The sequence below is a fragment of the Clytia hemisphaerica genome, unplaced genomic scaffold (assembly GCF_902728285.1).
Source record: "Clytia hemisphaerica strain Z4C2 unplaced genomic scaffold, Clytia hemisphaerica genome assembly, whole genome shotgun sequence".
Lineage (NCBI taxonomy): Eukaryota > Metazoa > Cnidaria > Hydrozoa > Leptothecata > Clytiidae > Clytia > Clytia hemisphaerica.
Window position 1 is genome coordinate 807,821 of NW_027103633.1, and position 18,080 is coordinate 825,900.

Consider the following 18,080-nt stretch of genomic DNA (forward strand, 5'->3'; position numbering starts at 1 on the left):
GTCTCAGTTATTGAAAATTAAGACTTTGTCATTGACTTCATTTTACATTGCTCTTTCAGGAAATAATTAAAAGAAGGTAAAAAACAAACAAAGAAAAACTAATGGCAGAAGGACTAAAATCTGCAAGTACAGTCCTAAGAGAATTTCGACTTATACTTCAACCGTCTTTTGGACCAAATGGTAAAGATGTGTTATTGAAAAGTGATACCGGAGTTGTCTACCTTACCAAGTATTGTGGCACCATATTGAAACACTTAGAGGTCAAACATCCAATTGGAAAAATCATAAAAGATACAATACAAACTGTGTTAAATCGTGGAGGCTGCGGGGGGAAAACGTTCATTATAGTGCTATCCAATTTAACTGCTCTTTTAATGAGAAGAATTGTTGATCAGCGTAGCCGGAGTATAGAGAAAGTCTCATTTGAGTTGTCCTGTACAGCAATATCATTATTAAAAATCAAAAATTATTTATACGAATATTTTAAGAATGGCAACATTGGAAATATTGTAAAATCAATAGATGAAAAAGAATTTATGGGTCATTATTTGGAGAAATTGTTGATGACTACCTATGAAGGGAAGCTTCAAACATCAAGTGCTTTTGTTTTTGTCCGATTACTCAAAAGCTTATTGGATGGTGTTAAATTTGATGAGAATGATGTCATTGAAGATGTTGTTGACCACTTTGATGATATTTACTGCCCGCTAATAGGAGTTTCATTGAGCGAATCTTGTCTTATTGACGGTTATCTTATACAGAGAGAATCTAACCTGAATAACTTTCACATTCAAAGTAAACCCAATTTCATTTTACTGGGATGCGAATCCGCTGATCATATGGCTAAAATTACCATGTCTCTTAACTCCGCTAATATCAACACTCTAATACATAAATCTCATAATTACACCAAGATTATCGATTTTCTGAAAGAGAAAAATGTAAGAGTGATTTTCAGTGAATTTCAACTGCCCAACAAACTTCAAAGTTTGATTTCTAAACTAGATATCGTTGTTGTGCCTTATGTTTTATCAACTGATTTAGAGAGGATGTCGTTGCTCTACGATGCACCTATTTTCTTTGGGTTGTATGATTTATATAATGCTGATCTAATGAGTTTTTGTATTGGAAAATGTGATTCTATTCGATCATTTAATGTTGGTAAAATCAATGGGTGTCTGGTTGGCCCTGCATTAAGTGGGAAAATGACACATTATGTAAACAAACAAATTTTGTTAGGATGTCCCTCTAGTGGATTGGAAATACAATACCGAAAAATTCTACACGATTCATTTAAAATTGTTTTACAAGCATATAATAAGAAAAATAGATGTTTCGATTTGGTTCCTGCTGGTGGTGCCTTTGAATGCTATATTGCGAAAATTTTGAATGATTACATGCTAAAGAGCATTGATGAGAGTGAGCGTTATTTATGTCAATTTTTGGTTAAGTCTCTACTCTCTATACCAAAACTTTTACATGAAAATTCCCACCAGAAAGGAAGTGCAGATAGATTCATACTAAATGATGTATTGCTTGAGGGAAATTGTGTTGATGTCCAAAATGGGCGTGTAATGGACGTAGCCGAGATGGACTGTTATGAAGCTTACCAATCGAAAATTGATTCGATGATGACTATGTTGTCATTAGCAATACAATTGGTGAAAATCCAGCATATTATCCCAGTGTCTGCATCTTCAAAACTGTTACAGGATGATAATAGAGAGGAAAATCCAAAATAAGAAAAAAAATCATATTGATGTCTTCTTATACTTATTACAACCTGCTACATGTTGGGAGCCTCCAAGGACACAAAATTCCGGAATAATTTATTTATAAAATACCTTAACTCCTATATTTATTTGTTAACACTTCTTTACTTGATATATTTTATTTCTTTTAAAAGGTTAAGAATCTTGTATAGACCAACGCAAAACTCAAGATATAGAAGTTTTACATTTGTTTTCAAAATTAAACTGTAAATTTGAAAAGTGACGTGTTGAATGTATATAAAAGGATGGATTCAATATAATGATGCAGGGAGGGGGGCTAAGACCCCTTTACACAACTATTAATAATTAAGATTCACAAATTAAGTACAAGCAAAAATTTAGTAGCTGCGAAAAACATTTTAAAGCTAGTTTGAATTGATGCAGAATGAACTTTTTTTATTCTTTTCAGTCCACTATAAACAAACAAATCAATAATAAAGATGGGCCAACAAGCAAGCAAAGAACTGAATGATGAAATTCAAATAAGTAATACAATCTCCAAAAAACTGGTCAACGACCCATCCCAATGTGTTACTGAGAGCTTACAAGGCTTTGTAATGACAAATCCAGATGTTAAATTACTGGAGGGACACAATGTGGTTGTTAGAGCTGACCTTGCTGATTTTCGTGAATCAAACAAAGTGGCACTCATAACTGGTGAAATTTGTTTATTTTCTTTCTTATGTCATGTTTTTTTTAATTTGGATTCTTTAAAGTTCAGGAATGAATGAATGAATGAATGAATGAATGAATGAATGATCGAAGTAAAGTATCAAAGTGAACTAATATGAGTAAAGTCCAAAATGAAGATAGATAAACTACTGATTCTACGCTCTTTCACCTTCTCACTAAGGCTTTCACTGTCTCTCTCTCTCACTAGTAGTAGTAGTAGTGTGAAGGCTTCGATTGCAAACACTTCTGGGCTGGGAGTTAGAGAGACGTTGTGATGGTTAAGTCGCTCTACTTTCATGAATAGATATTTTTCATTCAAGAGTAAAGCATACTAATGACCGAATTCTTAGCAGTACTGGTTCTTACTAGAAAGCCAGATTTAATTGATTGATTAATTAATTGATTGATTGATTGATTGATTGATTGATTGATTGATTGATTGATTGATTGATTGATTGATTGATTGATTGATTGATTGATTGATTGATTGATTGATTGATTGATTGATTGATTGATTGATTGATTGATTGATTGATTGATTGATTGATTGATTGATTGATTGATTGATTGATTGATTGATTGATTGATTGATTGATTGATTGATTGATTGATTGATTGATTGATTGATTGATTGATTGATTGATTGATTGAAAAAGGTGGTGGTAGTGGACACGAACCATTTGCGATTGGTTATGTCGGGCGTGGTGGTTTAACCGCCAGCGTGGTGGGCGGTGTTTTCACTTCTCCTACTTCACAATCGATCTACAACACCATCACGAATTGTTATCTTCAAAGCTTCGCCAATCCTGGTGTTTTGCTTATTGTAACGAATTATACAGGTTTGTTTTTGAAAATCTTTGGGAGAAAGTATTTCAAGATAACTGTTTTTTGTAATTAGTTGTAGCTGCTCCAGTCCAATAACTACATAGTCCTAAAATATGTTTATTCTATATTATCTAAAAACGTGAAACCTATTCAGTTTCAGTGGAGTCTTTTACAAACCTCTATAATTCGAATGTCTCCTTATCTTAAACAAGTTTAATGGCCCATTCAGTTAACAATGTCTTGTAAACCTTACTCGTTAATTCGAAATTTACTTAACTGATGCGCGCTTATTCGAATTATGGAGACTGCACTGTATTAATCGAACCACTTGAACATTAAATTTATTTTGAGAAAAAAAGAAACATAGAATTACTGAAAGACAGTCATTTTGAAACCCTTTCTCCAAACATTCTTTTATCCACTCTTTTTTTTTAATTACGTCACTATTTTTCATCTTTATCAAAAGGTGGAGGATCTGGGCATGAGCCTGCACATGTTGGATTCATAGGCAAAGGAATGCTGACGTCAGCAGTTTGTGGGGATATTTTTACGTCGCCGACTTCGATCTCTATATTGGATACCATACGGTCTTGTGCCAATAAGGGCGGTTCCGCTTTACTTATTGTTAAGAATTATACTGGTAAGACTTGGCTGATATACTGCCAACCTAATTTTTTTGGACCTACCCCGGTGGGGTGGAGGTCCTATAAATTAACCTTTTGTCTGTTTGTTCGTCCGTTCGTCCGTTCGTTCGTTATTAGCTTTCCTCGTGATTGGTTCATTAGTTTTTTCTGATTTTTTGCACAAAAAGATGTATAACTATATACCCTCGAATGTGACGGAGCCCGACTTTCGAAAAAAAAAATTTTTGGGCAAATTTGGGCCAAAAAACGGCTAAAAAACGGGTTTTTTGGACTTTGTGAAAAATTAGATCATTAACTTTGTTAATGCACATTATCAATTACTTAGGTATTAGCTTTTTTCGATATTGGCTCTTTGATTCTTTATGATATTTTGCACAAAGATGCATTACTATAAAGCCTCGAATGTGACTGAGCCCGACTTTTTTGGGCTAATTTGGGCCAAAAAATGGATAAAAAACGGGTTTTCTGATTTTTTTACCATCATAGGTAAAAGATGGCTCAAGCAGATTTTTTCAAAAAAAGTTTGTTGGCTCAAAAAACGCATGTTTATCTATAAGAACCACTATTAATAAGCATACATCAATGTTCTTTGTTAAATTACTCATTTTTTTATGAGATAGATGTTTTTTTTTGCTCATGAGGGCTTACTTTTGAAGAATGTGTGTGTTAAGACATGAAATTTTGGTTCCTTGGCGTGTTTTTATAGAAAAACTGGCCAAATTCGATATTTATTTATAAGCACATTATCAATTACTTAGGTATTAGCTTTTTTCGAGATTGGCTCTTTGATTCTTTATGATATTTTGCACAAAGATGCATAACTATAAAGCCTCGAATGTAACGGAGCCCGACTTTTTTGGGCTAATTTGGGCCAAAAAATTGATAATTTCTGATTTTTTGCATGAAAGTAGGCTACCATCATAGGTAAAAGATGACTCAAGCAGATTTTTTCAAAAAAAGTTTGTTGGCTCAAAAAATGTTTATCTATAAGAATCACTATTAATAAGCATACATCAATGTTCTTTGTTAAATTAATCATTTTTTTATGAGACAGATGTTTTTTTTGCTCACAAAGTCTTGAATATGAAAGAATATTTCAAGAGCATGAAATTTTGGTTTCTAAACGTTTTTTTTATAAGAAACAAACGACTAATTTTAATAGATCGTCACTATTTGTGTTCTGAATTATTGTTTAATGGTCACGCTCACGTAGATATCAATTATATATTATGTGTTAAATGCAAAACCAGGTAGGTCCATAAAAGTATCACTTGTTTCTTCATATTTTTATAACGTTGTTTCTGCGTGGGTTATTACTAACTATGTATAAACCAAGGGATTTTGAAAAAAATTATCGCAAAAAGAGCTTATCACTTCTGGCTGTGTGATTTGCCCTTATTGGCGCCAGCCCCAATTTGCCAGACGAGATGGAGTTTTTATAAGATACTTTAATAATTGGTCATTTAAGTAATAAAATGACGCGTTCTTTAGAAAAAGTAACAAAATTGTTTTATTACTGGTTAACGAGGTCGTTACCTCTTTTTGGTTGGTCCCAACCAAATCAAATAAGAGCTTGTAAAAACCCCATCTGGTCCCAAATTTGCTGAATTGAAAAAAAGTAGTAATTGGTACAAAAAGGGCTAAAAAGAAAATTATTTCAAACCCTTAGAATCACTTTGAATTTATCATTTACCTTTCTTATTACATCAGGTGATCGTTTAAATTTTGGTAAAGCAGCTGAAATTGCCAAAGGTGATGGTATTGATGTTGAAATGGTGGTTGTAGCTGACGATTGTGCTTTGACCAGTCAAGATAAAAGTGCTGGGCGGCGTGGTCTTTGTGGAACCATCTTAATACACAAGGTATTTTCGTTAGAGGGTGGATGGGTACCCCCAAAAACCATAAGACATCTCTGATAGTTGTTTCTCACGGAATTTCTTTTGCTAAAAGGTGGGCCAAAATCGAACTGCCCCCCCCAAGTCATTACCAGGCCCATTAAATTTCACTGTCCAAACTCAAATTCTTTTCTACTGTCTGTAATGCCTCCCGCTTGGCCAAGTAAGTTGGTTATTGAATCTGTGGGCTTCGAATTAATTTTCCTTTGGTTCATTGTAATCCAATTCCCAACCCGGCGGAAATAAGGCCCCGTGAATAATTTGAAGATTTTTTATAACTCTGTCCATGTTTAGACTAGAGTCTGCCTCTCACTGAACTTTGCTTTCTAACGATTTTGGTGGTGGTGAGTCTAGTGAAGTAGACTAGAGGATATCGCCATCTTGGAATTTTTCACTTTTGTTTTCTAAATTATAAGAAAACATTAAAATATATTCTAAAACCCCATCAAAGTTTATGAAACTATGATGAAAACATGAAAATACCTAAAAAATTTGAAAAAAGATTGGTCTGTTGGCCATGGTTTTCTGTTTGTTATTCTCCAGAAAGGGACTGGATCTAGTGGCATCGATTTGCTACCACCTCAAGCAAAGCCAAATAACGCCGGGCCGCTTATCAGTGCAATCCAGTCTATCAAAAAGCTATAAGTATATTAGGCATCTCACAGTCATGACTCATAAAGTGGTAAAATGAGTTGGAATTACTAGCGACGTGGGCTATTCTAGATTTGTTTACTTGATCCTTTTACTTCTGGAATAAAAAAAAATTTTAAATTCGATAAACCCATGGATTTAAAGGAATTCCGGCACAAAAAATGAAACTTTGTCAGGGCAAAGCTATCATGAAAAGCATTTGAAAAATTCAAAGAGTACAGATGTCTTGAATTTGGAACTTTGGATGTCAATATCTTAGGATAGAATCACTGTTGACAACTTTGACTTGGATTTTTCAAATGTTTTTCATTATAGCTATTCATGGATTAAGTTTCATTTTTTGTGCCGGAATCCCTTTAATATCAACCCATGGTAATATATATTCTATTGATACTTCCAGATGGCAGGAGCTATGTCTGAACAAGGAAAGCCTTTGAACGAGATGGCTCAATTCTTGCGTGAAGCTGTCAAAGAAATTGGTATGAATGGCTTTATTAAATCTCTACTATTTTGAAGGGAAATTTTCGCAAGATTTCATCAGTTATCCATATTTTTGGTTTTGAGCCCTGTGAGTATCCCACTATCATCTGAATAATGGTTTTTGAGAGCACTTTATTTTAAGTCGCTAACAATAATCCTAATGACAAAAACATAATTTACACGCTTTTTTATGAGAATATTTATAATGAAATTGGCAAAAAATTAAGAATATGCTAACAATAACACTAATAAAGCCAGTTTTTAGGGCATTTTAATTGTAAATTGCCAATTATCCCCCAGCAGCCTTCGCAAAATGCCAAATATGTACTACAGGTATGTATTTCATGCTAGATTTTGGCTGGATTGGATCATGAGGATGGTTTTCGCCAAAAATCCATCATAAAATAAAAAAAAAACATTCTTATAAAAAAATACGTATACCCCTATGTACTAATTTCACTACTTTTCTTTTTCCTAGGTACAATCAGCATCAGTTTATCACCATGCTCCATCCCTGGCAAACCTGTCAATTTCACCATTGATGATGATGCTGTTGAATTCGGTCTTGGTAAGATTCAGACAGTATGGTATTTTAACTTCTTCCCTTCAATAATTTAATAATCCGGCAGTTTCAATTTCATTGATTTGCAAAAGAAATCAAATTCGCTGCGCATGGTTTCCTAAGGTTTCTTTTCTACTTAACTACAACTATACAAAGTGAACCTCCCTTTTGTGTTAATTCGCTTCTCTTTGGCATACTCAAGTCACTTTTGAGGTTTTTCCCTGCTCTTTACCTTGATTAACTGTCATAGCGTAACCAATTTAATACACCTTTTCGGCCGTAGCCGCCAATTGCCACGCGGGCATTTTTTTTCCGTTTTACCACCCTAAAACCGTCCCAGTGTCTTTTGCGCCTACAAACAACAACAAAAAGACTGGGACGGTTTTAGGGTGGTAAAACAGACAAAGAAATGCCCGCGCGGCAATTGAGGGCTACGGTCGAAAAGGTGTATTTAAAAAGACAGCGTTAATTGTTTTAGGTATACACGGAGAAGCTGGTGTTTCAAAAATCAAGGTAATTTTAGTCAAAACTAAAATCTCATTAATTTCTTACTATGAATTTAAGGCAAATGTTTCAACCTTTGGTATTACTAGTCATTTTTAGTGCTAATTTAGGAAAATATCAGTACAACTCCATTTTCCCAGGTGTTTCCGAGTCTGCGAAGCTTGTTCTCAGTTTTTTTTGCCATCGATGTATTATATGTTCTTATATAGTTGCTTCTTATAGAAAAACTTGTAACAGAAAAGTCTCCCCCTAGTACGTATAGGGATGATATATTTTTTTTTAACTTTAGATTGGACCAGCAAATGAATTGGTGTCTAAAATGCTACAGCATGTTCGTGATAGTGGATATCTACCCGAAGTTCAAGGTCGGTATACTAGACGCCACAGCGCTTTTTTCTACGCTGTAAAGGCCGGTCTCCACTTTCTGACTTTTTCAAATGTTTGGAGCTCAGGTTTTCGAGATCTTGTACTTTGAAAGGCTTCTATTTTTCGAAAATTAAAGTGATCAAATCATCACCAAGAAACGGAATGAAAAATTCCGGTTTTTGGTGAGGTTGCTCGCTTAAGGTAGATAAACGAAAGCTAAAAAGAAAGCTAAAACATATTCAATTCAAAAGAGGTTTTACTTCCAATTTAAAACTACTTAACTGTAGCCGTTTTATATATATGAATTCATCAATGCTATCTTTTATAGCCCGTTTAAATATTTATTACAAAATGATTTCAATGTTTCTGCAAGACTGGCTAGTTTTAGATACTTTGGCTATCTGGATCAAATCGTGCTTTGCAATTACAGTGTTTATTTTTGCATATGATACCCAACTTAATGAAGGACGATATTCGATATACTTCTTTATCGGCGATCCAAAAAATATCTGCAATCTGATTGGTTAAAAAGAGTACAATATATCTTGTATTTTACATGTAAAAATATAAATTGACGAAAAGATGTTGTTGCATTGTAGCGGTAGCAGCAATCTAACGTCACTTTGCTACAAAAGTGCCCTGCGTTTTTTTTCAACACAAAAAGTGCATTTTTTGAGTCACCGATAAACCAGTTATCAGACATTTGCTCGTAAGGAAATATTTCACTCGTTCCGGATTTTCCGTATATTTTCCTCGCCTAAAGGCTCGGAAAATATTGTACGGAAAAATCGCTGAACTCGTAAAATATTTCTCATATTGTACTCGCAAATGTCCGATAACTATTACGTATGTCCTGTAGACAAAGAAATAGCCTTGGTAGAAAATATTGTCCAGTTGTCATAGATATTTTAGGTATCTAATGAATTATTTCTGCACTATGATACTTATGCTAATGAAGTTGATATTTGCTGATATGTTTTTTTATTTCTTGTAGACAAAGAAGTAGCCTTGGTTGTTAATAATCTTGGTGGAACATCAAATCTCGAGTTGATGCTCGTTGCAAGAGAAGCTGTCAACCTTTTAAGTAAGAGGTTTAGAAGGCTTTTTTTACAGGGGTTGCACCTTGATTTTTGGCGTTTAGCTCACTAATAGGGAACGCACTTTCATTTTCGGCCTTTAGCTCACTAATAGGGAACGCACTTTCATTTTCGGCCTTTAGCTCACTAATAGGGAACGCACTTTCATTTTCGGCCTTTAGCTCGCTAATAGGGAACGAACTTGATTTTTCGACCTCCTGGTATATTTCGAAATGGTCCTATTTATCGACCATTTTTGTATCTTTGTGTTTTTTAAATCAAGTTTTAGGCTCTTCTTATTCTCTTTCGGAAGTTAAGTGCAGTGTAGAGTCTCTTTGACTCGAACCTCTATAACTCGAATGTCTCCTTACCTCAAGTTCAGTTAACAATGCCTTATAAACCTTATACTCCATATATCGAACTTTTATAACTCGAAATTTGTGCTTCCCGTGCATGTTCGAGTTATGGAGACTCCACTGTATAAGATGCTTCTTGGTCGTTTTGATGAAAGTGAGTTCACCAAATTTTCAAAGTTCATTTCTTCCTATTCTTCTATTATTGACACAGCTTCAAACAATGTTGAAGTGAGTCGATGCTATGTTGGAACGTATGTCACTTCAATGGAAATGGCTGGTGTCTCCTTAACTATTATGATCTTGAACGAAAAAAGAAAAGAGTATTTAGGTAGGTAGTTCTGAGTCACAGATTCCAATCTAGGGAGGGTAACTAGGGTTACTTAGTCGAGAAAAATTTTCGTCGGGGAAAAATATTCGTCACTTACTGGCAGTTGGTAAACGCATTAAGGCCGGGGGAAAATTACAATTTTAGAAAAAAAATATTCGTCACTTGGCCAAAATTTTGTCACTTTTCCCCGACAAAGTTTTCCCCGATAAGGTATGTGCCACCTGACATTGCTAAGAGAAAAAAATTGGAAAATCCGATAAAAGTGAGAGTACTAAAATCGCAATGCTCCACCGATCTTTAAATTCTGAAAACGTCACTACCCAAAATCCTCAATATATTTCAACCATGATTGTAGTCTAGTAGGATTAACGTCAGATGTCTGAAGCATAGATATCTTATATAAAACACTAGATAGAGCTACTCTGGGGGTAATTCCCAAGCAACGGCAGGTGAAGCAAAATAGTTGGCCATTTTTGCTGAAAGTAGGTCACAGTAGGTCACATTTTGGTACCGGCAATTTGTTCAATCAAGCAAAAAAACTGAATGATGCGAAGCGACGAGGTGAAAGATAGGCTTGATCGATCAAATTGCCGGCACCGAACTATGGTCTACTTACCAAAAATGTTTATCTGATATTCCGATGGCGAATTGGCGGCCGCCCACGCTAAAGCTCTAAAGGGAGCGGACCAATTTCCCATCGGAGAGGAATGATAGTCGGCCTTTGATGTGCCGCATCCTCAGTCGGGTCTTTGATGTGCCGCATCCTCAGTCGGGTTCAACAGTCCTTGCCCGTAAACTTAGAAATATTTTGGTTGGACCCGCCAATCCCCTAAAACGAGGGCTGGGTTACCAGACCTCCCGCTACAAAATCCTTGACGTGGTCTCGCGAAATTCCGGAATGTAAACCTGCCAGATGTTGAAAAATTTTTCCGACCTTCAGAGCTTTAGCGTGTCGGAAGAAAATTCAGCTAGGGACGGATTAGCTCTATCTAGTGTTTTATATAAGATATCTATGGTCTGAAGGCGTTGTATTGATTTTTCTCATAGACACAGCTTTTAACGCCATTTCTCCCTTTCAAACTCAACCCAATCCCTTTTGTGACTCCAATGTTATTATTTTCGTTTTGATTCTCGTCCCATAGATGCTCCTTGTGATGCGCCAGCTTGGAAGTCAGGTGGTTTATTGAACGATGTGGACAACCTTACTATACCGTGTTTTGAAAATGATGACGATGGAAAAACTGCTGACAGCTTTGATGTCAAACCGGAAGGGACGGGTATACAGATAAATTTTGAATGGAAAATATCTACAAAGTGGAGCCTCCATAACTTGAACCTGTATTTCTCGAATGTCTTCTCAACAATTGAACAAGTTCGGGTCCCTTCAGTTAACAAAGTCTCTATCACACAAAATTTTCGTAACTCGAGTCGAACAAGTGCGTTCTTGTGGAGATTCCATTGGATCTTAACCTAGACACTATGGGGTTAATTAGACAGAATTTATCAACTTTTACATGCTTAATACGTCCATACCTCAGTACCCTTAGCACGGGTGGTTCTCTAAAATAAATTGAATATCGCAACGGCGGTTGATCTGACAGAAACCCAACCGGGGGAATGGAAAAAATTGAGTAAATTTGGGCAAAAAATCTACCCTTATGGTGCATTTCTTGGAAGGTTTTTGTTCATTCTATGGTTCTGAATGAAACCTGGTGAATTTTTAATTAGTGCTAGTAGTAGTAAGTCTGTGACCATAGTGGGAGGCGACCCGAAGGCTCCTCTTTCGATAGCTGTCTACACGAAATTAATAGCACACCGCTATGCAAATGTCATAATTATTACTTTCGACATTTGACCGAAATTCAATCCCACAATCCTTCATATCTTGATTCGTAATGCGTGCAAGTTATTACTTTTGTATTGTCAATAAGTGTAATTGACTTACAAAAGCAATTAATGCAAAGGATGATGGGACTAAAACTCGGACAACAGTAATTTTGATCATCTATTTGTAGAATCACTGCGGTATGCTATTGTTGAGCATCAAGCAGAGAGGTGTCAAGTACCATTTTAGTACTATATTCTAAATCTTTGTTGTGAGCCGGTCACTGATTGAACTAGTAACCTGGCGTTCCGTAGCTGAATGTTCTATCTTTGCTTTAGGTCAACGCTAATTTTTTTTCAGGTTTGATAGCATACTACAGTTTAAAGAAGATCTGTCAGAAGATCATTGAAAATGAGGAGAAATTGAATGAGTTGGATCGAAGCTGTGGTGATGGCGATACGGGAACGACATTCGCTCGTGCTGCTAAAGGTATTGGTTTGTTTAGCTGAATATTTTAAAGGACAGAAATGGGAGACTTTCCTTGTTGTAAAGGTTATTATTTCCGTTGAGGGAGAGGACCTGTACAAAGCCTGAAAAATTCAGGGATCAATGAAACTTCGTTAAAGAAAGAAAGGAAATTACGATAAAAATCCAAGACGATTGTTAACCTTTCAAAATTACCTCCTTCGATCTGGATTTGAATTGGCAGCCCACTTGAATTTCTCCAAATCGAACAAGTTTGTTAGTCCCTTCTGATAACATTGCCTTTTAAACACTACTCCGTATCTCGAAATTCCGCTCCACCAGCTGTACTAGTACCACTGGGAAAGATATGAAAATACTGAATCCGCAACTCTATTTTCAATCAATTAACAAACTCGTACCCAGAGCTACTTTTTGATTTCACTCATGAAAATTGAGTTCCTTTTCTTGGGCGCTATCTGAATGCATCATAAAAGAGCGAACTAAGAGACTGGGTCCAAGTTTGATATCAGTAACCTATAAGACTATTGGTGTCCTGTTTTTAGAAATTTCGAAAAGACTGGAAGACCAAGAACACGTTAGATATCCTATCAATGATGCATCTCAACTTTCATCGCAACTTGCCAACACTTTAGAGACCTTCATGGGTGGGTCTTCTGGTGCTGTAAGTGAACGACGAAAATCGCCCCCCCCCCTCGCCTGTTTATCAAATTTAAAGAATATTTTCAGCTTTCAAAGCAAAGGTCCCTTATTTTGCTCTAAATAGCCTGATTTTAGCCTATATTTACCTTATTTGGGGTTTTCAGAGGTACAATTTCCAACCATCTGGCCATTAGGAAAATTTTAAAACCCAGCCCCTTTCCTTATTCGATAATATTTGTAGATTTAATTTTCTGCGTGACACCTAAAAATCATAAGCAATCACAGGGTTTATAATATTATTTAGTGTCAAATCAATATCGTCTTTTTCATTTAGTTGTTGAGTTTGTTTTTGAACGCTGCAGCCAACGGTTTCAACCATGACGAAGTATCAACAACAAAATCATTGATATGTGCTTTTGAACTTGGTCTAAATGCTATCAAAAAGTAAGATTTGATTGCATTATGGGTATGAAATCTTGAAAAATACAGTTATTGTTTTGGGAATGGATTTCTAGCAAGTATTAGATCAATTGAATCACGGTTCAGCACCTGAATTGCAATTTCGCAGTTTCAGTAAGTTGTGAGCAAGGGGTCAATGTTTGTAGGTTTTAAGGTGTAATTTGATTTTAACGTACAGTTTTGAAAATGTTTAGGTACCAATGATCTAATTGTAGCATTAATACCTTTCTATTGAATCACTCTTCAAAATTTGACCAAAAGGACTATTTTATAAAAAGTTATTCAAGAAAACCATTTTGTAGGTTTTAAGGGGTAAATAGTTAAAATTGCATTTTTTCACGAAGCAATAAAAATTTTCTTAGCAGCTTTTACAAAAAACCATACCCAGGGAAGAAAATCATAGGTAGCCTAGACGAGAGAGAGCCTAGACTCATCAGAAAAAGTTTCAGCCCTTACTGTTTTCTCTATCAGAGAATATAAGGGGTACCTTTTTTGTTGTAGGTTTTAAGGGGTATCCACTGGTAACAGTAACGAAAGTGTTTACAATGTCCAAAATTTTCTGTATACTGCCAATGACTGCTTCAAACACCATTTATATTCTACCGCGTTTACTATCCCTTTAAAGGACAAATTCATGGTCTAACAGATTTTAGTCTAAAAAAGAACACTTTAAAAGTACACAAGCAACCACGTGCCCAAGACTCGAGCCATGAAATCAGCTTAAAATAATTACTATCTTGTAAAGGAAAAGCTTTTTGATTTTCTAATTATTGCAAACGATTCCCCTTGAAGCATTAAGCATGAATGTGAATATGATATCAAGAATGGTCATAGATAAATTTTCTAGAAAGCTATAGGTAGCTCCATATAATTTAAAGCAAATCTGGCTAATCTAATCAATTCTCAGGGTGACCATGTTCTTACGATGCCCTTGCTTTTCCCTAAATTTCATCCTAAATGTTCTTATAAACTGGGTTCTCTTAAATAAAGTGTGTCTCCTTTTCTTCTTTCAATTCAGATATGGTGGTGCAGAAGAAGGTGACCGGACAATGGTTAGTTTCTTTTCTGGGGGGTGGGGGGGGGTTCAGGGGTCTTAAATACTGTCATACCGACAAAATTTTGGGTCAAATACCGTAATACCGTCGGTGAAGGAAGCGTAATACCGATACCGATATTATATTTATGTTTTTTTTTCGAAAATAATGAATTTTCGGTTAACAAATCTATTGTGTAGTAACAAATTAGAAGCTGTACAAACAAGTCTTTTACTTTATGAAACCCACCCCCCCCCACTTTGGTTAAACGATTGTGACCTTATTGTGGTAAATTTGACCTTTTTATGGTCTCTTTTAAACCCCTATTCTTATACCAAACTTTTTCGCTAATATATAAAATTTTTTGCTAGTTTTGTGACCTTATTCTCGATATCGTCGACTTTTTAAGGCCTCTTTTACAGCTATTTGAGCTTTCATAAAGCAATATTTTAGGTCTGCCGCGACAAAGTTACTTGCTTATTACGGGAGGCAAATGCAAAATTAAGCCTTTCCCCCAACAATTTCTTCCTCGCAAACCCGAAAGAGAATTAATTTAAAATCGAGGTTTGGGCCAATCATGGTATGAGAAGCCGTAGACATCAACACAGGCTCATAGAGGTGGTGCTGTGGTGCAACTAGAGGACGCGAATTCTAAAGTTTAACCCCCTAACGGAGGAAAGAAAACAAATGTAAAATAAGAACGCGAGGGAAGCGAGCGCGAAAATTTTTTGACAATTTTCGCTCTCCTTTGTTATTGAAAACGGCCTTAATACGCTACTGTTAGCCAAGTATGCCTTGTTTGGTCACACAATTTTTGATTTTATTTATCACTGACCATTTGTTGGCAAAAATATGGTACGTCGAGCGACGTACCTGCCGTACCCGGTGTGGCGTTCCAAGAGTTTCGCCCAAGAAAAAAATTTAAAATTTAGAATGCCTAGATTTGCTGAAAACGCATCATGTGCATCATGATGTGAATTATTTTTTTATCGTTAGATACTGCACAAGATGTTTTTACAGCTACCTACTTTTACTAATTATTAAAGGAGTAAATACCGCCTTTATTGTCTCTAAGTTACTGCAGTATCAGTGTATTGTATTGTAGTAGCAATATAAGTGAATACGGAGAGACGACCATATTATTTAGTGTTGACGGAGAAAATTTTGTCTTGACTCATTTGTTGGATGCAGTATTTGCATCACAAAAGCTGTCATTAAAAAAATGCGCCCGCAGAAAAATAACGAAAATATTTGCTTAGATATCGTAAAGTTTTGCTTATTTTGAATAACCTCACCATGACAATAAGTCAATAGGACATCCAAGATTGTGCGAGCGAAGCAAGCAAGAAAATTTTACTGGTTAAAATAGCGGAATAGACTTATCTTATCTTTTTTGAAAATTTGTCTGCATGAAACTCATGAAGAAACTAAAAGGTAAATAGTTTTATACCGAAATACCGTTTTTTATTGATAAAAATATCGAAATACCGACAAAAAAACAGGCAATTTACCGATACCGGTAAAAAATGAAATACCGTAATCCCGTCATTTTTTTCTCGTAATACCGATTTACCGAGGGTAAAAAGGCCCAATACCGTCATACCGTAAAAGTGAAACCCTCCTTTTCTGATCATTTTTCAGCTTGCCACCAACTGTAAGGGCAATCCACATAGTTCATTTCACAGTCGAAATGAATCTTGGGTAATCAGGACTGGTTGCACTCTATAGTAACGACTTCCGGTTGGTTAGACGCAAAAATCTTCAAAATTTTTCAAAACTTTGGACCAATAGTAAGTGGTCATTAGCGCGTAGTGGTCCTGATTACTCATTACGCTTTGCAACTGTGAAATGGCCTATAGTGTATAGAACGAACACAGTGAAGATGGGGGAGAAATTTAGCTAAAGCATACGTCTATTGTTTGAATGACATCATTTTCATTGTTCTCTGCATGCAGGGGGTTATTTGGAAAATTTATACGCACGTGATATATTGATGACCCTTAATCTCAAAAGATTAGTCATTTTTTGAAAGCCAATTCAACGCTTTAAATAATTTCAAAATTTACTTTGTTTTCAAATTACTGTACTATACATTACTATACATACATTCTTTTCATAAGATCTAGAGGTTTAAACGTATTTTTGGATCGTTCTTCATTTTAGATCGACGCTCTGTCACCAGCATTGGAATCTTTCAAAACATCACAACAACAAAATTTAGATACTGAAGAAACCCTGAGAGAGGCGGCTACTGTAAGTTTATATTAATGATTACAATTTGATCATCATCGCCGTGGTCGAAATAAATAAGAAAGAAAGGGGCTCTTCCAGAAAATGTTCGTACATAAAAGGTGGAGGATGCAGTGTTGAACTTGGGAGGTCAGATCGTTGAATAGTTAGATTTCAATTAGCGAATTTAAGTTCGAATAATATAGTCAACTAATTCGAACCTCCATTATTCGAATTTTGCTGTTGTATAGTTCGAACTCAAATTTAGACTCCTTGTATATAGGAATTCTTTCATAAGACCACCTTTTAGTGTGAAGAAATTTTGCATTAGAGAGAATGAATTATAATTTTAAACATCGTCGAATCTTTACTAGGCGGCAAGAAACGGTGCAAACGAGACAGCGAAAATGAAAGCAAAAGCAGGCCGTGCGTCGTATACTGCAGAATCGAACATGCTCCACCCTGATCCGGGTGCTTACGCCATCGCCCTCGTATTGGAGGCTATTCACGAAGCATACTCAAAGTAATAACGTTTTTTTCGAAGAAGTTTACGGTCAAATAATTACGGTCGCATTGAATGATTTCTTGCGATTATAACGTTACGTATCGGTTGTGGCTTCAGTCAGCTTCGTTAGAGGTATACCTTAACTGACAGGTTTCAAAGGTTGATTCTTATATAAATCGAAAAATTGACTTTGGTGGGAATTTATTTTGAGAATTTTTTTTTTACTTTTTAGAAAAATATATTTTTAGCATTTTTTTATAATAACCATGAATCTTTAATTTCGACTTCCAAAAGTTTTAGGTGTGCGCATTCCTTGGTGTGTGTGTAAATATTTTTTGGGGCGTTTGGGCATTTCATCTGGGCATTATGTTTTAGAACTTTCAAGAAATTTGTCCTGCTAAAACAAACAATAGCTCTTGATTGAAGTTGTACTTTTCACAATTTAATTCTTACAAAGTTTTTACAAAGTAAACAAATTCAGGATAAAAATATTCTAGTTTCAATTTCATTTTTTCTTTTGTTTTTGAGCCATTTTGTCAAAATTCCGAAAATTAAGAATAAATCATTACCGAGATTTTGACGTGTTTATGTAAAATTTTCGAAATTCTGTAGTAAAAACGGTCGATTTCGACAAGGCGTAGTGATGAACAACGTCGCGTGGTACTGAGAACGTAAAATTGTAAAATTAGGATCTTGACCTCCCTCCCTAGGAAAGTGGTTTGCAATTCTAGAGAACAAAAGATGATCAATTTTTTATTCGTTTTTTTTTTAA

The 18,080-nt window shown here is 35.4% G+C and overlaps 2 protein-coding genes across 3 annotated transcripts; both read left to right on the plus strand.

The window, feature by feature from the left end:
• The first annotated feature begins 61 nt into the window (after positions 1 to 61).
• LOC136802645 (T-complex protein 1 subunit alpha-like) lies at positions 62 to 1,991 on the plus strand. The gene has a single exon (XM_067059406.1). The coding sequence runs from the start codon at positions 102 to 104 to the stop codon at positions 1,740 to 1,742; it is 1,641 nt and encodes a 546-aa protein (XP_066915507.1). The 5' UTR covers positions 62 to 101; the 3' UTR covers positions 1,743 to 1,991.
• A 188-nt stretch (positions 1,992 to 2,179) lies between these two features.
• LOC136802649 (triokinase/FMN cyclase-like) lies at positions 2,180 to 17,572 on the plus strand. 2 transcript variants are annotated; one of them, XM_067059410.1, is made up of 16 exons: positions 2,180 to 2,429; positions 3,101 to 3,283; positions 5,624 to 5,775; positions 6,860 to 6,938; positions 7,418 to 7,507; positions 7,980 to 8,014; positions 8,295 to 8,370; positions 9,366 to 9,455; positions 10,015 to 10,131; positions 11,274 to 11,408; positions 12,317 to 12,445; positions 12,985 to 13,103; positions 13,416 to 13,525; positions 14,559 to 14,592; positions 16,738 to 16,827; positions 17,178 to 17,572. In XM_067059410.1, exons 1-16 carry the CDS (start codon positions 2,213 to 2,215, stop codon positions 17,328 to 17,330), a joined length of 1,809 nt encoding a protein of 602 aa, XP_066915511.1. In that variant the 5' UTR covers positions 2,180 to 2,212; the 3' UTR covers positions 17,331 to 17,572. The 2 variants fall into 2 exon arrangements, with proteins under 2 accessions (XP_066915511.1, XP_066915512.1); XM_067059411.1 differs by lacking the exon at positions 3,101 to 3,283 and adding an exon at positions 3,736 to 3,909.
• Positions 17,573 to 18,080: the final 508 nt, after the last annotated feature.

Bases quoted from the DNA above. Each gene is read 5' to 3' on its own strand.
- LOC136802645 (XM_067059406.1), top strand. From the start codon at position 102: ATGGCAGAAGGACTAAAATCTGCAAGTACAGTCCTAAGAGAATTTCGA.
- LOC136802649 (XM_067059410.1), top strand. From the start codon at position 2,213: ATGGGCCAACAAGCAAGCAAAGAACTGAATGATGAAATTCAAATAAGT. The intron at 12,446-12,984 runs GTATTGGTTTGT...TCCTGTTTTTAG, and splicing joins ATTCGCTCGTGCTGCTAAAG to AAATTTCGAAAAGACTGGAA. The intron at 14,593-16,737 runs GTTAGTTTCTTT...TCTTCATTTTAG, and splicing joins AAGAAGGTGACCGGACAATG to ATCGACGCTCTGTCACCAGC.